At 50.6% G+C, this 17,416-nt stretch overlaps 2 protein-coding genes across 11 annotated transcripts in view; one reads left to right on the top strand and one right to left on the bottom strand.

Moving 5' to 3' along the window:
* Window positions 1-686: 686 nt before the first annotated feature.
* Window positions 687-8,828, top strand: NR2E3 (nuclear receptor subfamily 2 group E member 3; the record flags this gene model as incomplete). Its single annotated transcript, XM_079775873.1, has 9 exons — window positions 687-720; window positions 3,155-3,214; window positions 3,698-3,824; window positions 3,968-4,071; window positions 4,154-4,402; window positions 4,502-4,677; window positions 5,461-5,707; window positions 5,943-6,048; window positions 8,696-8,828. 9 exons carry the CDS (start codon window positions 687-689, stop codon window positions 8,826-8,828), a joined length of 1,236 nt encoding a protein of 411 aa, XP_079631999.1.
* A 3,048-nt stretch (window positions 8,829-11,876) lies between these two features.
* Window positions 11,877-17,416, bottom strand: part of MYO9A (myosin IXA) — a 345,415-nt gene continuing 339,875 nt past the window's right edge. For all 10 annotated transcript variants that reach the window (XM_079787689.1, XM_079787686.1, XM_079787691.1 and 7 more), the window contains one exon: window positions 11,877-17,388. In XM_079787689.1, coding sequence (XP_079643815.1) covers window positions 16,952-17,388 — 437 coding nt within the window. In that variant the 3' untranslated portion in view covers window positions 11,877-16,951. The remainder of the gene's footprint in view (window positions 17,389-17,416) is intronic.

Raw genomic sequence — 17,416 nt, 5'->3', positions numbered from 1 at the left:
TGTTTGCCTCCCTGCAGAGGGCTTACCGCCCTGCCCACCGGGAAAGGCACCGTCTTTAACCTCATCTGGGCCTCAGAGCCTGCTCTGAAGTCTCTCCCTGAGTCCCTTCCCCACCATGGTCACCCCAGCCTCTGCCCTCTGGCCCCCTTCCACCTGCCTCCTCCCTCTCACCTGGGACTGGGCTAATGCCTTAGTGTCATCTCCTTCAATCCCAACACTGGGCCACCCAGTTTAGAGATGATGAAACGGAAGCTCAGAGAGGCAGAATGATTTGCCCAAGCTCACACAGCCAGAAAGATACTGAACTGTCCTGAGCGCTATGATTCCTTCAAGGTGGCCCCTGCCCAGGCCACAGCCGGCCCCTACCCGTACTCTGCCACCCTCAGGCTTGCTCGGGTAGCAGGCAGTTGATTCACCACCAGCTTTATCCTCACTCTCTTTGACTCCTTTTTCTTTGTGTCTCCCAATTTTAAAGGGAACTCCTTAAATATTGTTTAAAAATATCTCCCTTGATAGAAAAAAGTCTCCTTAATGCCCCCCATCCTACAAAGCCCTTAGCCCTGTCTTCTTCCTTCCTTGATGGGTCTCCGCTCTCAGTCCTTCCCTCCCACCTGGGCGGAGGCTCTCGCCCTCCTTCAGAACCACTGGCCAAGGGCACCAGCCACCTCTTGCTGTCCAAGCCAGAGATGGCAGTCTCCGTGGAGAGTGCCTCGGTGGAAAGTAGGAGTGTGGGGATCAGACACAGGTTTGAAACCTGTCTCCATCCCCCATCTCCCCACCACTCAGTAGCTGTGTGGTCTGAAGCCAATTGTTTAACCTCTCTGAAACTCAGTCTCTTCCTCTGTGAGGATAACGTTTTTAGAGGGTTGCTGTGAGTTTTTAATATGATATTGCAGGTGTTTGTATAAGAACTCTCCTGGAGTGCTCTCCCATTTTTTACTAGTGATACAAATGGCCTCAGAGGACACTTGACCTGGTCGATGCCACATCCTTGAGGCCTCCCCTTCCATCTTGCCATGGGCCAAGCTCCTGATTTTCCCTCTCAGCTCCTTTGCCAGCAGGTCTTCCTGGCCCCGACCTCCAGGATTGGAGTCCCCTTGTTGGCCTCAGGCGCATCCCTCCTGGCACATGCATGCTCCAGGTGGCCCCTCAGTCCTGGGCTCAGTGCCCACCTCTGCGCAGACACATGGAGGACGTGTTGGGTAGGATCTGTGGAGCTGGTCTCCACGCCAGACCCTGCGTGGATCTGTGGCTGGAAGCTGGGGGCAGAGCCCCAGGCAGGAGTGTGGTAGGAAGTTGCCATGGGAGCTGTGAATGTGTACAAGACTGCCCGAGAAGGGGTGAAAAGGTCTTCTGGGGCCACCGCTGGGCACACTGAGGTGATGACAAGTTCAGAGCAGGCAGGACGACATGAGTTTCAGAAGAAGAGTTTTGGAAAGGAAGGACTGGTCAACCAAGTTCAAGGGAGATGCCCTTGGCCTTGGCCTTGGCCTTGGCCGTGGAGCTGAGGTGGAGCTAGAGACTTCACAGTGGAGGTCCTGAGGGGCTGCCTGGCAGGACAGGGGTTCGCAGGGAGGACAGAGGCAGAGGGTCAGGTTCGAGGCCTCAGCCCATGGCCTCAATCCTCTGAGGCCCAGAGAGCAGATTACCCTGCAAATTCCCTCGAGCTGACTTTCCAAATCCCCAGCAGTGCTTCTGTCACAGAGAAGGTGAAAGCCACATACACAGGGCCCTGCCCCACCCCACCCGTCCTCCCAGAAGCTCCACACTGCCCTGCTGCTCCTTGGCTTTAAGGCTGGGTCACCCTTCTCCAGGCTCACCCTGAGGCGAGCTCCGGTCTGCTGAGGACGGGTGGCCCCTCCAGAACAACATGGGGCTTTCTGCTCCCTCCTGGGCATGGGTGGGAGTGGGGGAGGGGTGGGGAGCAGGGAAAGGAAAGGCTATTTCCTGAGGATTGCTCTCTGATCTCCTCAGTAACCCTGACAACAGCAGCATCCATCATTTGTTATCCTGTAGGAAGTACCAAGCACTGAAATGCTTCTTACTTAGTGTCCCTTCCTACATACAAGACAGGTACTTTAGTCACCCCTTTTTCAGATGAGGAACCTGGAGCTCAGAAGGTTAAATCACTTGCTCAGGGACACATGGCTGTCCTGTGAGGGAGCAGAGATTGGAACTCGGGTCTGTCTCTGCTCTCTCCACCCTCCCTCTAGGCTCCGTGCTTGGTCCACGGAGGGAGACTCCTCCTTCTGCCTCCTCCCCTCAGAAGCATCACTGGGCTCAGGCTGGGAAGCCTAGGTCTTGGGCCAGCTGAGGGGCCAGCACGGAGGCCAAGTCAGGAAAAGAAGGTGCGGCCGCCTAAGAGCCTGTAGCCAGGCTCGGGGCTGTGTCCTCACCTCGCCCTGCGGGCCTAGCTCTGCCTCCTCCTCTGCTGCCTGGCAGGCCTGAAGGTGACCCTCCTCATTGTGCCGCAGGCCCCCGCCTCCAAGCTAGCTTCAGAGCCTCCGGTGGACCCACTCCCTGTGGGTGGGCGCTGCCTCCATGCTGTGGTCCAGGGAGGCCAGGGCCCTGGAATCCTGTGTCCTCGGCAGTCCCTTAACAAGAGATTGGGGGAGAAGCATGGGGGGGGGGGAGAGGGGAGAGCTGGACCTACCCAAGGAGCACAGGGCCACACACAGCCACACACACTTGTGCGGAAAGCGTCTGGCACTGGATGGCAAACAGCTTGAGAGCATCGGGCACTGGCAGCTGCGGGCGGGCGCCGTGGTAATGCTGCAGGTGTGGCCGGGGATCCCCTGTGGAGACAGTAAAGATTAAGAGGATCACCAGCTTCACCAGCGCGGCCCTGGGAGAGGAATCCTCAGAACCCAGACCCCCTGCTGGGAGAGGACGTTGGGGCAGCTCCTGAGTCAGACGGAGGGAACAGAGTAGGCAAGAGGACAAAGAGGAGAGGTGGGAGAGAGACAAAGACAGAGGGAGGTCGCCAGGGCCAGGGAAAGGGAGACTTAGATAGAAGAGAGCCAGGGGCAGAGTAGAGAGGGAGGTGGAGGCTGATCGGCTCAGGGTCCCAGGAAGCCTCCCTCCGGCAGGAAGGTGGAGGCTGCCCTGCGACCTTCCAGAACTTGGACAGCAGCTCCCTCCAGCTTCCACACAGCTGTGGCCGCCTCCAGGAAGGAGTCTCCAGGCCGATGGGGCCTGGGCGAGGAGCAGACAGGTATGGCTTTCCTGAAGGCAAGGTCTCGGCCCTTGGGGAGCGAAGTTTGCACCATGAAAGGAGCCAGAGTGACTCGGGCCCAGCCCACAGGCTGTGAGCAGGTGTGAGGGAACCTGCTGGCGAACCCAGATCCCGGAAGCCTGGGGTCAGCGGCGCCAGGTCCGGACAATTGAGCTGATAGGAAGGAGAGAAGAGAGAGCGTGCCCTTTGGGGTTCATTGGCGAGATCCCAGTGGTGCTGTGGGAATGCTTTGTGGGCTAGAGGGGCCGGGAGCCCCGGCACAGGGGGCTGGCAGTATTCGCCGGTTGGAAACTGGCCATAGCCGGCGGTGAGAGGGCAGGAGTTGGGTGGGTGCGGTGGGTTGGGGGCGTGTGTAATAGGGGAGATACTTCTCAAAATGGGAACTGGAATGAGGGGTAGAGAGGGGTCCCTGAAGAGGTGGGAGGGGTGTGTGCTCACCCAGCACCTGCCCCTGCCCCTCAGGCGTGGGCCCCCCGCTCCAGTGTCGTGTGTGTGGAGACAGCAGCAGCGGGAAGCACTATGGCATCTATGCTTGCAATGGCTGCAGTGGCTTCTTCAAGAGGAGCGTTAGACGGAGGCTCATCTACAGGTGAGGGCGGGCCGGACCCTGCCGGGAGAGCCCTGCCCCTAAGGGTCCCTGCGAGCGGGAGGAGAGTGCAGGAAGGAAGTGTCCAAAGCGCCCGGTCCAGCACCGGAGCAGGACACTGACACCGGGGGCTCCCTCTGCCTCAGGTGCCAGGTGGGGGCAGGGATGTGCCCAGTGGACAAGGCCCACCGGAACCAGTGCCAGGCCTGTCGGCTGAAGAAGTGCTTGCAGGAGGGCATGAACCAGGATGGTGAGTGGGAGAGCCAGCCCGAGAGGTGTGACAGGAGCTGGGCACGTGGCTGGTGGGTGTCCTAACCTTCCTGCCTCCCCAGCTGTGCAGCATGAGCGCCAGCCGCGAAGCACCGCGCAGATCCGCCTGGACAGGGTGGAAGCAGGCAGGGAGGCCCGGCTGGAGCCCCTGGTGGCTTCCCTGGCCCCCACAGGGCCCAGCCCACGGGGCCCCACCCCTATTTCTGCAGCCAGAGCCCTGGGGCCTGGGGCCGTCACACCTCCAGGGCATCACCAGTTCATGGCCAGCTTTATAATGGCCGAAACCCGTGCTAAGCTGGAGCCAGAGGATGGTAAGCGGGAGGATGGCCTATATCCCCACACCGGGCCCCGAGCACTCCTCCCTCCTGCTGAGGAGCAGTGGCTTATGTCACAGCTCCCTCCTCCAACAGCTGATGAGAACATCGATGTCACCAGCAATGACCCCGAGTTTCCCGCGTCCCCACATTCCTCCTCCTCACCCTGTGGTGTGGACAGCATCCATGAGACGTCCGCCCGCCTGCTCTTCATGGCTGTCAAGTGGGCCAAGAGCCTGCCTGTGTTCTCCAACCTGCCCTTCCGAGATCAGGTATACTCATCGGGTGGCCCCAGGAGTCCGCCAGCTGGGGGCACATACCTCTTTGTGCAGGTGATGATTGGAGGTGCATGTGGCTTGGGGCGGTGATGGCTGGGGATGCACATGCCTGTGAGGCAGGGGTGGTCAGGGGCACAGTCTCAAGTCCGTGACTGTTGGGGTGGCTCACCTCTCTGGGTAGAGATTGTGGCTGGGTGAGCACCTAGGGGACCATGATGGCCGGGGACACACAGGAACCAGGGATTTGAAGGCAATACCATGCCCCCTGGTCTGCTTTCCTCCTAGACAAACCTCAGGTCCTACAGGCACTGTCACAGGGTAGTCTGCACACCCTGACCAACGTGAGCACAGGGGATGGCAGGAGATTGGGGAGAAGCATGGGCTCCCTTGAAGCACGAAGGCCTCTGATTTCAGGGCTTGAGCTTCAGCCCAACCAAGACGCTCCCTGGACTTCTCGTGGGCAAGCAGACCAACCTGTCATGATCAACCTGAGGGGCACACTGAGGGTCTAAGCCCTGAGCCAGGGTTTAAGCCAGAACCCAGGCTGCGTCTCCCAAGTTCACTCAGTGCAGGGTGCTCATGGGCAGTGTCCCCAAAGCTACCTTCCCGCAGCTCCAAGCTTTCCACCATGTTCCAGGTGTGGCTCTGGATGGAGCCCAGGCAGCCGGGCCCCTGGATGAGTCAGGAGTTGCTCCTGCTCCTCCCGAAGGCACTGGGCTGCAGGCTGGGGCTGAGAGGCGGTCTCAGCCAGCACAGGCCCTCCCTCTCCGAGCACAGGTGATCCTGCTGGAAGAGGCCTGGAGCGAACTCTTCCTCCTTGGAGCCATCCAGTGGTCTCTGCCTCTGGACAGCTGCCCACTGCTGGCCGCACCCGAGGCCTCAGCTGCTGGCGGCTCCCAGGGCCGGACGGCGCTGGCCAGTGCGGAGACGCGCTTCCTGCAGGAAACCATCTCCCGGTTCCGGGGGTTGGCGGTGGACCGCACAGAGTTCGCCTGCTTGAAGGCCCTGGTGCTCTTCAAACCAGGTAGCTGGTCTCTATCCAACCAGAGGAGTGGTTGGGAATGAAGAATGGGAATTCCAGTGACTTCCTTCTGGCTCTCACTTTCCCTCTATCAACCCACCTAGACCCAGATGTTTGCAGACTCTTCCCTGGGGGCAGGAGGAGAGGGTGCAGGCAGGGCACACCCTTCCTGGGCCCTGGCTGCCTGTGAGGGGCAGGGCCGGCGGGAGAGGAGCTCACTGCTGCTGCTCCTCTCCAGAAACGCGGGGCCTGAAGGATCCTGAGCATGTGGAGGCCTTGCAGGACCAGTCCCAAGTGATGCTGAGCCAGCACAGCAAGGCCCACCACCCCAGCCAGCCCGTGAGGTGACCTGAGCGCATGCCTCCCTGAACATCTACCCCTCACCTCTTCACCCCCTGCCCATCTGTCTGGCTCCACCTCAGGGCTGCACTACTTAGACAGGTCAAGGGTCTCAGTTCAGCATATCCAACACGTACTGCGTGCCAGGCACAGTCCCAGGCCCCGAGAGTGGGAACCAAAATGTGTGTAAGACAAAGTTGCAGCCTCCCAGGGAAGCCCGGCACAGTGACTACACTGAAGACGAGAACTGGTCAGGTATTGGGGTTGTATGGATATGAAGGAGGCAGAGACCCATTGAGGGTGGGGTGTATGGCAGAACGGGCAGGGACTCTGTGGAGGCAAGGCTAGGTTTGGAAGGAAGGCTAGCGCCTAAAAGGAGAAATCATAATTTACCAAGGGAGAGAGGCAAACTCGGCTGTGTTCTCATGACAAGAGCCCTGTTTGGAAGGTGAAACAGATTGCTGCCAGTGAGGAGGAGGGAGATGAGGCTAGAACAGTACTCTGGGGCCAGCCTGTTCAGGACTTTGGATGCCAGCCAAGGCCATATCTGATTTGGTGCAGACTAACGTGGCAGCGGATGCAGAGGATGCTGCTGCCATCATCCAGGGAAGTCATGGGGTCTGCTCCTTGGGAGTGGAAAGGAGATGGCAGATGAGAGAGCCTCTAGAAGCCGGAATGGGTCAGACCTGGCACTTGGGTGGCGTAAGGGAAGAGGAGCTATGTGAGCAGCGGTAGTCAGGAAAGAGAAAGGAAAGTCAGGAGGCGAAGATGGCTTTGAGGCAGCACACGGTCTGATGCAGGTGTGGAAGGACGTCTCCGGGGGGTGTCCTTGTATGAGCCATGTGCTTGGACAACAGCCTGGCCCGGCTGGGGTTGGGGGCAGTAGCTGCAGGCTGAGAGTGTGTGAATGGGTCGGGGGGGGGGGGGGGGCGCCCAGCCTGTCCCAGCACCAAAGGATACCGCAAGGTTGGAGCACTTGGCCTCCAGGAATCTATTGGCGATTTTAGACCACATTATCTGCATGCTCTTAGGGCTCCCAGCCGTTCTCTCCGAAGAAGTAAGCTAGCATGGACACCCTGGAATCAACCCTAATCTGAAAAATGGTCGCAAGAAGAGGTCATTTCCCTTGAAGAAGAGTCCAAGTATCCCGGGCCTCGCCACATTGCACAGAAAGATGTCTGCAGCTGTGTGCACGGCCGCCTACGGGTGACCATCACACAGACAGCAGAGGCCTCCCGGGCCAAGTTTCTGTTGGAATCAGCTTCCAGAAATGTCTAGGCATACTGGTTTTGTATCAAATTTCAAAATTCTGGTTAAGATTTCCTATGTCATGTCTATGGCAGTTCAGTGTCACTACAGGCAGAACTGAGTGTTGGAGTGAGTTCTCTGAGAGCTGCCGGCCGGCACAGAGACCACACTGCAGTGTTTAAACCTGCAGCCCTGGAAGAAACACAATTCCCATCATAACCCAGTCCCCACACTGACACTGAAACCAAGTTCACCAAATCCTGCCGGCCCTCACTTGGTGTAATGGACTCTGACATTTGTTCTCGTTTTTTGTAAAGACTGGTTGTGACCCACTAGTGCAGGGGTGGAGAACGTCCGGCCCGAGGGCCATATGAGGCCTGCAAACCCATTTGGTCTGGCCTTGCCAAGGCATTAGGGGTGAGTCAATTAAATTTTCGACCGAACATAGCAGGCTAATGTTTAAGTGGATGATTCTGTATGGCCTGTGAATGATGCTATAAATACCCAAATGGCCCTTCCCCACCCTGCAGTAGTGGATCCATTCCTGCGGTGTGGAAAAGAACTTCTCTACTTCACTTCAGTTACTTCTTCCTGACCCTCCTTAGATCGGAAACACAGACGAGGGGAAGGCACAGGGAGGGTGTGGCTGCTCCGTGCCACTCAGTCGCTCTCACAGGAGAAAGCAAGCCCTGGGGTTGGCGAACAAGTTCCTAGATGACTGGGAGGTGGGGGAGGCTTCCCACAGGCTCCACGGAGGAAGCTGAGCAGGGCGCAGCCGCACTTTGGAGTGGCTTCTTCACATTAGTACTGACCCCGGCTGTCCGGCCTCCGACCCAAGGAAGGTCGACCCGCCACCCCCCACCCCCACCCCCCCCCACCCCCCCCACCCCCGGCCACATCTGTCTCTTGGGGCTTCACCATCCACCTTCTCGGCACTGGGGACACTCACTTGTAGTTCTTATTTAAAACTACAATTACTTGTTTTCTGGAGGAGTATCTCAGCCACAAAAATTATGATTGTACTTCAGAACATTTTCACTAATGTGTTACTCTATCATCCTGGGTGGCTTACAGAGGGGAACTTTATTCTTTTCAAATGTATATAGTATTAATTATCACAGTAATTGTATATATTATTAACATAAAGAACTTCTTACTTTATAATCTTTACACATAATAAACCATTTTCATCCCACTCCTCAACTAAACATATTGTAAAGGGTCCACGTGGGTCAGGGGTAGGTGGCAGCAACTCTCTAGGGAGTGGGACCTTTCCTCAAAATTCCTCCCTACTTACCCTGGGCTCCTCCCCTTTCCTCCCCTCTGCCTTTCCTGGGGGAAGTGCCCCCAGGTCTTGTGCTCAGACGCTGATAATCAAGCTGACCTGTCCTCTCTCCTGTTCAGGTTTGGGAAATTGCTCCTGCTCCTCCCGTCTTTAAGGTTTATCACTTCTGAACGCGTTGAGCTCCTCTTTTTCCGCAAGACCATAGGGAATACCCCAATGGAGAAGCTCCTCTGTGATATGTTCAAACACTAATGGAGGCAGAAATAAAACGGGTAAAGCCACCTTGGAAAACAATCTACTGAAGTTCAACATTCGCCTGCCCTGTGACTCAGTAATTCCACCTGTGCCTCGCAGAACTGTCCACCAATAAATTATAGTATAACCACATAGTGAGTAGCAGCTTTATTCATAATAGCCCAAACTGTACATCAACAGTAGAATTAATAAATTATAGTATAACCATATAGTGAGTAGAAAACAAATAAGAATGAACCACCAATACATGTGACAACATGGATAAATTTCAGACATAAAAGTTGAACAAGAGAAGTGAGGCACAAGTTCCATTTACACACAGTTCCAGAACAGGCAAGACTCACAGGTGGTGATGGAAGTTGGAAGAGTTGGAGGTGGGATGATTGGGAAGGGGCCCATGAAGCCTTCTGGTGGGTATGAGATGTTCTTTATTTTGATCGGAGGTGGTTTCACCAGTTTATTCATTCATAAAGATTATTTAAGCCATGCACATTACTGTTTTATGTTAGATCTCAATAAAGAGGTGAAAACACAAAAGCAGAAAACGCACGTGCCAGAGCCCTCCCGGTGAGGGCCTGACTGAGGGAGGGCACAGGGGCCAGAGATCCACTTGGTTTTCACTCCGAGTCAGCGTCTCTCCAGATGGCATCTCACCATCCTCTGGCTTCTCTCGATCTTCCTCCTTATTCCTCCTCATCCCTCCATAGGCAAAGGTGAGCACCATCCATCTCATAGGCAGGCACTTTTTGTGAAAGGGAATCTCCATCACTTCTTAATTCCTTATGAAAGATGAAGCAGAGACAAACCTCACATCATTTTCAAAGAGACCCAGAAGACCTAGAAAATAATAATAATAAAAAGTTAACATAGCCCTGGCCAGTGTAGCTCCGTTGATTGGGCATCATCCCATGCACCAAAAGGTTGCTGGTTCGATTCCTGGTTAGGGCATATGCCCAGGTTGCGGCCCCGATCCCATGTAGGGGTGTGCAGGAGGCAGCTGATTGATGTTTCTCTCTTTTTTCCCTCTCCTTCTTTCTATAAAAATTTCTATAAAATATTTTTTAAAATACTAAATCTAACATATCAGGCACTTTCTATACTAGGCAGTGAGGTGGGCACTGATTGTACATTGTTATTGAATCCTCACATGAACTCTGGGGGAGGGACCAATCATCCCCATATATAATGAAAACACTTGAGGCTTAGAGAAGACTCAGCTCTTGTGACTACTTAGCTCTGCTCCTCTCTGGCACTGCCTCCTCCCCATGCCCCTTCTACCCCTGGAATCCACCCAACAGTCAATTGCATTTTTTGTCTTCAAAGAAGAAATGCTTGAAATGGAAAAGGAAAAGGTCCTGTGAGGAATCTGTGAAATCCTTGGGGTTCCCCTGCCCTTTAGCCTGTGTACAAATTCTAGCTGACAGAGATATCCTGCCTTGATGGAGGAAGAATGGTTCAGAAGACTCTTCTTTGGAAATGACAATAGCTAGATTGGTGCCCAGAGATGAAAAAGCATGGCAAATCCTGTCCAGCTTGAGCCCCTTCTAGCTAAGCACTCAAATTAGTTGAGACTCTTTATCTTCCAAAAGCATAAGACTTGCCTCAGTTATTTGGCTCATTTAATGTCTATGCCACAGTGCTACCCAATTCCCTATCAAAAGTTTTATCCATAAGGTTTAAAGACCTATTTTAGGAAGCCTAAGCAAAGGAACTTTGGCAAGAAACATAGTTGAAATATGACCAGATGTGCACACATATTCTACACTCTCCCCTTTTCATTGCAAAGACAACCTGCTGAAGTTCGCAGGCAGTGTCTGGAATGTGTGAGCACAGCACTTCTACATTGGGAGATTGCTTGGGATCTCCAGGAGGAAGTCTTGGAGGACTAGAGGAAGTACATAAGCTGGATTGTCTGCGGTCAACCTGGCATCAATACCACCCCCTTCTAGTCTTTTGTTCATTGCAGAGGTTCCAAAGAACTACATTTCCCACGATCCCTTCCCCCATGGGTTGCTGAAGGAAGAAGGGCACTCACATGGGACTTGGAAGGTAAGCACAAACTATTATTCTTCGGAGGCAGTTGCAGCTGGATGTATGGGAAAATAGAGATTTCCAGAGGCCTTCTTTAGAATTGCAGTGGCTTTTAGGCAAACTCCTGACCTTTTGGCTGAGATCTTTACCTTCTGCAGGAGCTTCTCTGACCTTGGTCTCTCCAGTTCTTCCAATGTGGATCTTAAGCCCCTAATTACTGTATCAGGTCCTTTTCACCTGGAATATTTGGAGTGGCTTCTGTTTCCCTAACAATGCAGCTCTCAGTACAGCCCAGCATCTCTTCAACCTTTGGCTCTAAATTGGCCCCACTGGAATTCGGATGGGTAACAAATGCCTCTTTCATTGCATCCATGGCCTTGCTAGGAGGGGATACTGTGAAAGGCTTTGTGCCCTCAATGCCAGAAATGTCTGTGGTTATGGAGTGCACAGGTAGTCCCTGGGGCCTCTCGGAGCCGCTCGTTTCAGCTGCAGTTTTCCGGTTCGTGAGGCACTTCTCCCCCACCCGTAAGGCGGTATTTAAAGGTAGAAAGGGCAGAGGAAGACTCACAGGTGCCAAGAAGCACCCTTCAAATGAATAAATGCAGCTTGGTCGTGGAACCTGGATATCATGGATGACCTGTCTCCCTCTGGTGGGCCTCCCTGGTCTTCCCCCCCGGAATGCAAGCTCCACAGGGCAGGGAGTGTTGCTTTGTTCACCAGTGCAGCCCAAGCAGACCCGTGGGCTCGGTATTTACTGAAAAAGTGGACAAATGGCAACACGAGGCCCGAATGTCTAAAGATTAAATATCGCCTGTGTTTTATCTCCTCTCATGGTTCTGTCCCTGGCTCTATGACACTGTACCCACTATGGAAGGAACAATTTTTTTTAAAAATCAGAGTGCTTTTCTCTTTATAACTTGTATCTCCCTGCACCTTCATGCTCTCATCTTCATAATCGGAAAGATTTGTTGTAAATTCAGTAGTCACAGGGACAAGTTTTACAAATGGCATTTCTAGGTCTTATTTGGCCGACTGAAGAAATTTAGAAACAATTCACTGTATCATTATAATTTCTATGTAATTTAATGCAAAAATGTAAATAAAAACTTTAAAAGAAATCTTAAGAGTTTAAAAATTGAATATAGTGTTAGGGGAAAATGAACTTTTTTTTTTTCTCCATCTCACCCGAGACTTGGTTTGGCATTGGGAAATCCTGATCTCACACAATGCTCTTATCCAATAATGAAGGGCTGGCTACCTTTTGTTAGGTGCTGGGAATCTGAGTCAACAAGACAGTGAGTCACCTTTCTGCCTTGAGAAGCTTACCTCTAAGTTTCTGATGCCACGAATACTGGGAGCTGTTGAGAACACAAGACATCCAACCTGGTTTAAGGGGGAAAAAGAAATTTCCTAGCAGAGTTGTGCTTTACACTGAGACCTGAGGAGTTATCCAGAGGAGGAAACCTGGGCAAGATAGGAAAACTAACGTCCAGAAAGGGCAAATGATTTTTCCCAAATTCATGCGATATAGTGGCAGAGCAAACAGGACAAACTGGAACTGGACTACTGAGCCCGCTATTAGCAGACACCGCTACTTACTCATGGCCTTTTTGGTGAGGAGCCTACATGTAGGCTCACTACCTGCTCTCCCCAGCGGTCTTGACAGCTAGCAGCTAGCACCTATTACAGGAAGGGACAGCTTGCATCTCACCTTTACTTGAATTCAGCTGAGTTCCAATAAGCACTACTTCTGCACTTTGTCAGTTGTGGGCTTGCTCAGTCCTTTCCTTACAAAAAAGAAAAATCACTTTAACAAAATCATTGTTCCCTGGGACCAAGAAGGAGCGAGATGGGGTGGGAGCCAGGATGGTCAGAGAACAAACCACACACATTGCTGCTTGGGAAGCTTTGTTCTTTAATGAGCCGCTGGAGTAATTGGTTCATCAGGCTGCCTTGTGAAGCCACACAGCACAGATTTTGAGTGACACAAACTGGACTCTATACAGATGATATCTTGCTCCCCCAACCCCCCCCAAAACAAAACAACAAAACAAAACAAAAGGAAATTACAAAGTGCCTGGTGATTGTATTAGGAATATAATCAGTTCCATGGGTGAGATAAATCATTCTTCTTATAGAATTATTCTGTTTAACAGTAAAATATATTTCACAGGATATGTCCTTTTACAATACGTAGTCTTTTAAAAATTTACACTCAGCATACTTATAAATTATTTAAACCCATTAAAATAATATAATAATACTAATCTGTAGTACACACCTTTCCCCTAGTTAAATACAATTATATGATTCAAAAGGTGCAACTTTTATATGACCTAAGAGGACTGATAAATAGGTATTAAGTATGGATGGATAGCAAGGTGATAGGCCCCTTGGTGGGGCTTTTTTTTTTTAAGTTTCAACCAAGGGACCACAAAACCTAATAGATCCATGTCCACACTCATCATTTTGCTGTTACTGTTTAACACCAAATCAAACGTGGGAATGGTTCCAGAAAAAAAGTGGTTAAAAGCATTTTAGGGGCATAGAAAAGACAAAGGACCCCCAACAAATACCGAGGAATTTTACAACCAAGGTTAGCGTGGTGTTGGGAAACAGGGCTGGGGAGTTACTGGTATCAAAAAATTATGGGTGACATAATGCATTTGTCAACACAGAATGATGCATGCCCCATATCCAGGTCCCCATCAAGGGAAAAAAGAGGAGAGAGGATGAGGAAAGCTGCTTGGACTGTGTTTCTCTTTAAAATTAACTCTTAGCTTTGAACACATCCTGAGAATACTCTCTTCTCTCTGGCTTACCAAAGTGCTTGTGAAATGTACACATTCATTAGTTATAACTTTAAAAACACCGAGGCCCACAGGCACTGAGGGGGCCTGCAGCACTTGACTGGACTTCCTTTCAGCAGGTTTCTGGGACCCTTTGTCTCCTACAGTGAAAAACCCTCTCCTGATAGAGCAGAGGTTCCTGGAGAGCTGCAGCTGGTTTCTGAGGAGTGAGAAGGCAGGGCTCTGGTATCCCTTCCCTGACCTGGGCCCCTTGCCTCTGCAAGGCTCCTGCAGGGAAGGCATACCTCCCTTAATGCTTTCCGAAGCCCAGAGTGGGAAATAATTAAAATGGCAGGAAGTGCAAAGTGCATGACAAACTAAGCATACCGCCTCCCTGAACCTTTCCTGTATTTGCTGTTATAGACATTTGCTTCACTTTGTGGCATCCAATGTGATCCAAATTAGGCTTTTCTGCTATCACATTTTTCATGATAAGGGATGTGTTGGTTTTAATGGGGAGAATCAAAATCCAGGCTTTGTTTGGGGCCAGAATGTGTGATAGAACAGAATGCTCTTCCATCTGGAGAATGGACTCCAAACATGGGGCCATCCCGTTGCTGCCAGGCAGGCATTTTCTTTGAGGCATTTGAGATCAAAGTAAACACGCAAAGCAACAGCAAATACAGATGTGGCACATGTTAAGGTTAAATATCTTAATCATAAGTGGTTGCAATGCATACAGCATCACTTTGTGGTGACTTAACTTAAACCAGGGAGAGAACCAGTTAAGGACAAATGGAAGGAGACAGAGCACTTGGTTCTGACAGTGTTTGAGAGTTACGGCATCATCTCGGTATCAGGCTCACAGCACCTATCATCCCATGAGAACAGCAGCTCTCCTTCCTCCAAAGGGAGGGTCCCACACTTGCTCTGCATTCTTGCAATTGTGTGGCCCTCTCCTCCCCACCACCCTCCATTCTGGCAGCTTGTTAAATGACTAGAAACCCACAAATCTAGCAACTGAAAAGCAATATATTTTATTTAACTTTATCCAAATTCAGGTTTCAAGTCCCTGAGAAAAATTATAAAGTCTCTTAACATCCATTGTCAAGTTCCTATAAAATGTCCTATATGAGTTGTTTTTTAATTGCCAAACCTTATTTTGCAAAAACAATAATAACAAAAATTTAGAAGGAGAACATATGCCAAGATGTGTTCTGAGGCCGCTCCTCTGGGCCAAAGGAAGCGATCCAGTAAGGGTACTCTCTCCTTTTGTATGGTGTTGGCCAGTGCCTGGCAAGTGAAGAGCAGCAGTCACGCCCAGCGAACGCGGCTCTCCCAGGAACACTGACCCAGACCTGCAGCCTGGCAGCGGCGCCAGACTTTCACACAACCATGCTGGGATGAATTAGGTTTTCCTCTGGGAGATTTTCCGAAATTCAGATTTTTAAAGGCTTTACATTTCTCACTCCTCAGGACAGCCTGGACAGGTGGCAGATGTTTGTGGGGTATAAAATGGAACATTTATTCACTAACCACCATCATTCTGGAGATTTATAAAGATCCCTTTTCCTAACTCATTTTGGAACCCAAACCAGGGAAAGGGAAGACTCCTGCTGCCTTTAGCTGCCACTCAGAATGATGTTCTAAGTCTCATCTCTGGAGTTCGACAACCACCACTTAGGCAGTGGCATGAGGTTCAGTGTCATGTAACAGGAGAGACTCTGCCTTAACATGTCTTAATAGTTCCATAACTTCAAATTCAAGAAGCATTTAAAAGAAGAATAACCAAAATTCAGGTTACAGTGCATGTGGTAATTAGACAAGATCCATTTAGTAACTTTAAAAATAAACATTTTCACATATTTATCTCAAGAAAGGGAAGCATGTTTCATTTCTCATATATTATATAAATAGCAGAAATAGATTTCGAATCCCACTGATGCTAAGCTTAAAATGCTATTATAACTCAGGTGTATGGAGACACCTAGTGGTGAAGATGGTTTGACTTGTGACTTGTCCTTCAATCCAGGGATGTGTGGCTCTCACTTCCCTGTCCAATCATCCCCAATCTTAGGAAGAAATTCCATGGAAGGAGGGAAGCATAAGGTGAAAAAGAAATATGCATACTATACATATATATTTACAGTAAACTTCAGTAACCAAAATATTAACAAAAGTAGCTTCAAGTAGTCCTTGATTTTTAAAAAAGTCTATTTAATACTGATGGTCTGAGGAAAAAATAAAAGTTAGATGGGTCATCTGAAAAAGTTCTCTCTTATTTTTTGGCAGCTTTCTGTAACACTTATCCATGTAGTATTGTGTTGTGAATGTTTTGAGGGAATTGATTAAATGGTCGTTTGTCTTTGAGTTCCAGGTTGAAATCTACCAGCAGATGAACATGGGATCTTCAGTTCAATCAACACAGAGAAAAGCATGGATGGATTAGGGTGAAACCCTCATGCTTAGTGTTCACCATATCTCTGGGTCATTTAAGAAAATCAGAGGAACCTGATCCTAGGACCAGAGAATATGGGAACAATATGGCTACTGAAACTTCAGCCCATGCAATATATTTGGCAGGAACTAACTAGAAGTTAAACCAGCATTGATTATTATTACATCAATCATCATCAAAAAACAAAACTTGTACTCTCTTCTTCATTGTGTAACCAGAGGTCTGAGACATGCTCTGATGGCTTAATGGAAACAATTGCCTTTTTACGTTTCCCAGAATATAACATGAAGTGTTTTTTAAGAAAATCTTAAAATAGAGAGCTTAACCTTTTTTTTATATAAATCCTTGGGGGGGAAAACGTATATTCTACCCCAGCTCCTAACTATTCCCAAAATAAACTCAAAAGCTTTTGCTCACATGGTTAAGAAAGATTTACATGTTTTCTTCAAAGGCCAGAAATCAATGCGCCCGCCCCTCAGGCCCACAATGTGCTCACAGTTCCACACCCACCTCTGGAAAGGGGAAAGAGGATGGGAGAGAGGCAGGTCCAAAGACCTCCACGACTGACCCAAATCCCCAAGCCCTAGCTAGGTGGCTTCATTAGCGGAATCTCTGGTCAAATACTGCAGCCAAGACACAGCTGGCACCATCCAGGCAGGCTTCACAGCGGCCTGTCCACTTCCACAGGAGGCCTAGGACTCAGCACACCAGGTCTTGGCTGTACTCTTGGGCAAGAGGCTGGTCCTCACTCAGAACGGACTATTGTGGACGAGGCAATGAGAAGAGGCCTAAAGAGATGTGTTTACCACTCTGCAGCTATGAAGAAACACACATCTGCTAGTTCAAACCATGAACTCATTATTTCCAAAGAGAGCTGGCTGTTGGGTGGAGCTGCAGTCTGGGTCCACAATCTTCCTGTGGCCAGACCCCACTGTCCCCTCTGGGGTCTCTTTGGTTTTCTGAGGTGAGTTTTTCACATTCTTTAGTTTTTGTTTGCCCTTTTCGGGGTTGAAGGTTCCTCTGCTGATGAACTGAGGTCTGTCTTCTAGGGATTTGGTCTGGCCCAATGGTCCCTCCATTTCTAGGGCCTCACCAGCTGAGGCAGCTCGGTAGAATGGAGATTTGGAATAAATCTGAAATCGTTTTCTGGTCCCATGAGAAGAGACTGAAGAGTCCACTGAATCCAAAGAGTCGTGCTGCTTTTTTAGCTGCTTTCTCAACTTGCCAGAAGGTTCAGACTTGCCAGCTGCTCTCAGGGAGCTAAGGGCCAAGCTTCTCTCTAATCCAGAGAAGAGACCAAAGCTGTA

Source organism: Cnephaeus nilssonii (genome assembly GCF_951640355.1).
Source record: "Cnephaeus nilssonii genome assembly, chromosome: 1".
In the NCBI taxonomy this organism is placed as follows: Eukaryota; Metazoa; Chordata; class Mammalia; order Chiroptera; family Vespertilionidae; genus Cnephaeus; species Cnephaeus nilssonii.
Note: the sequence above shows the minus strand (reverse complement) of the source record. Positions and strands in the feature narration are given on the sequence as shown.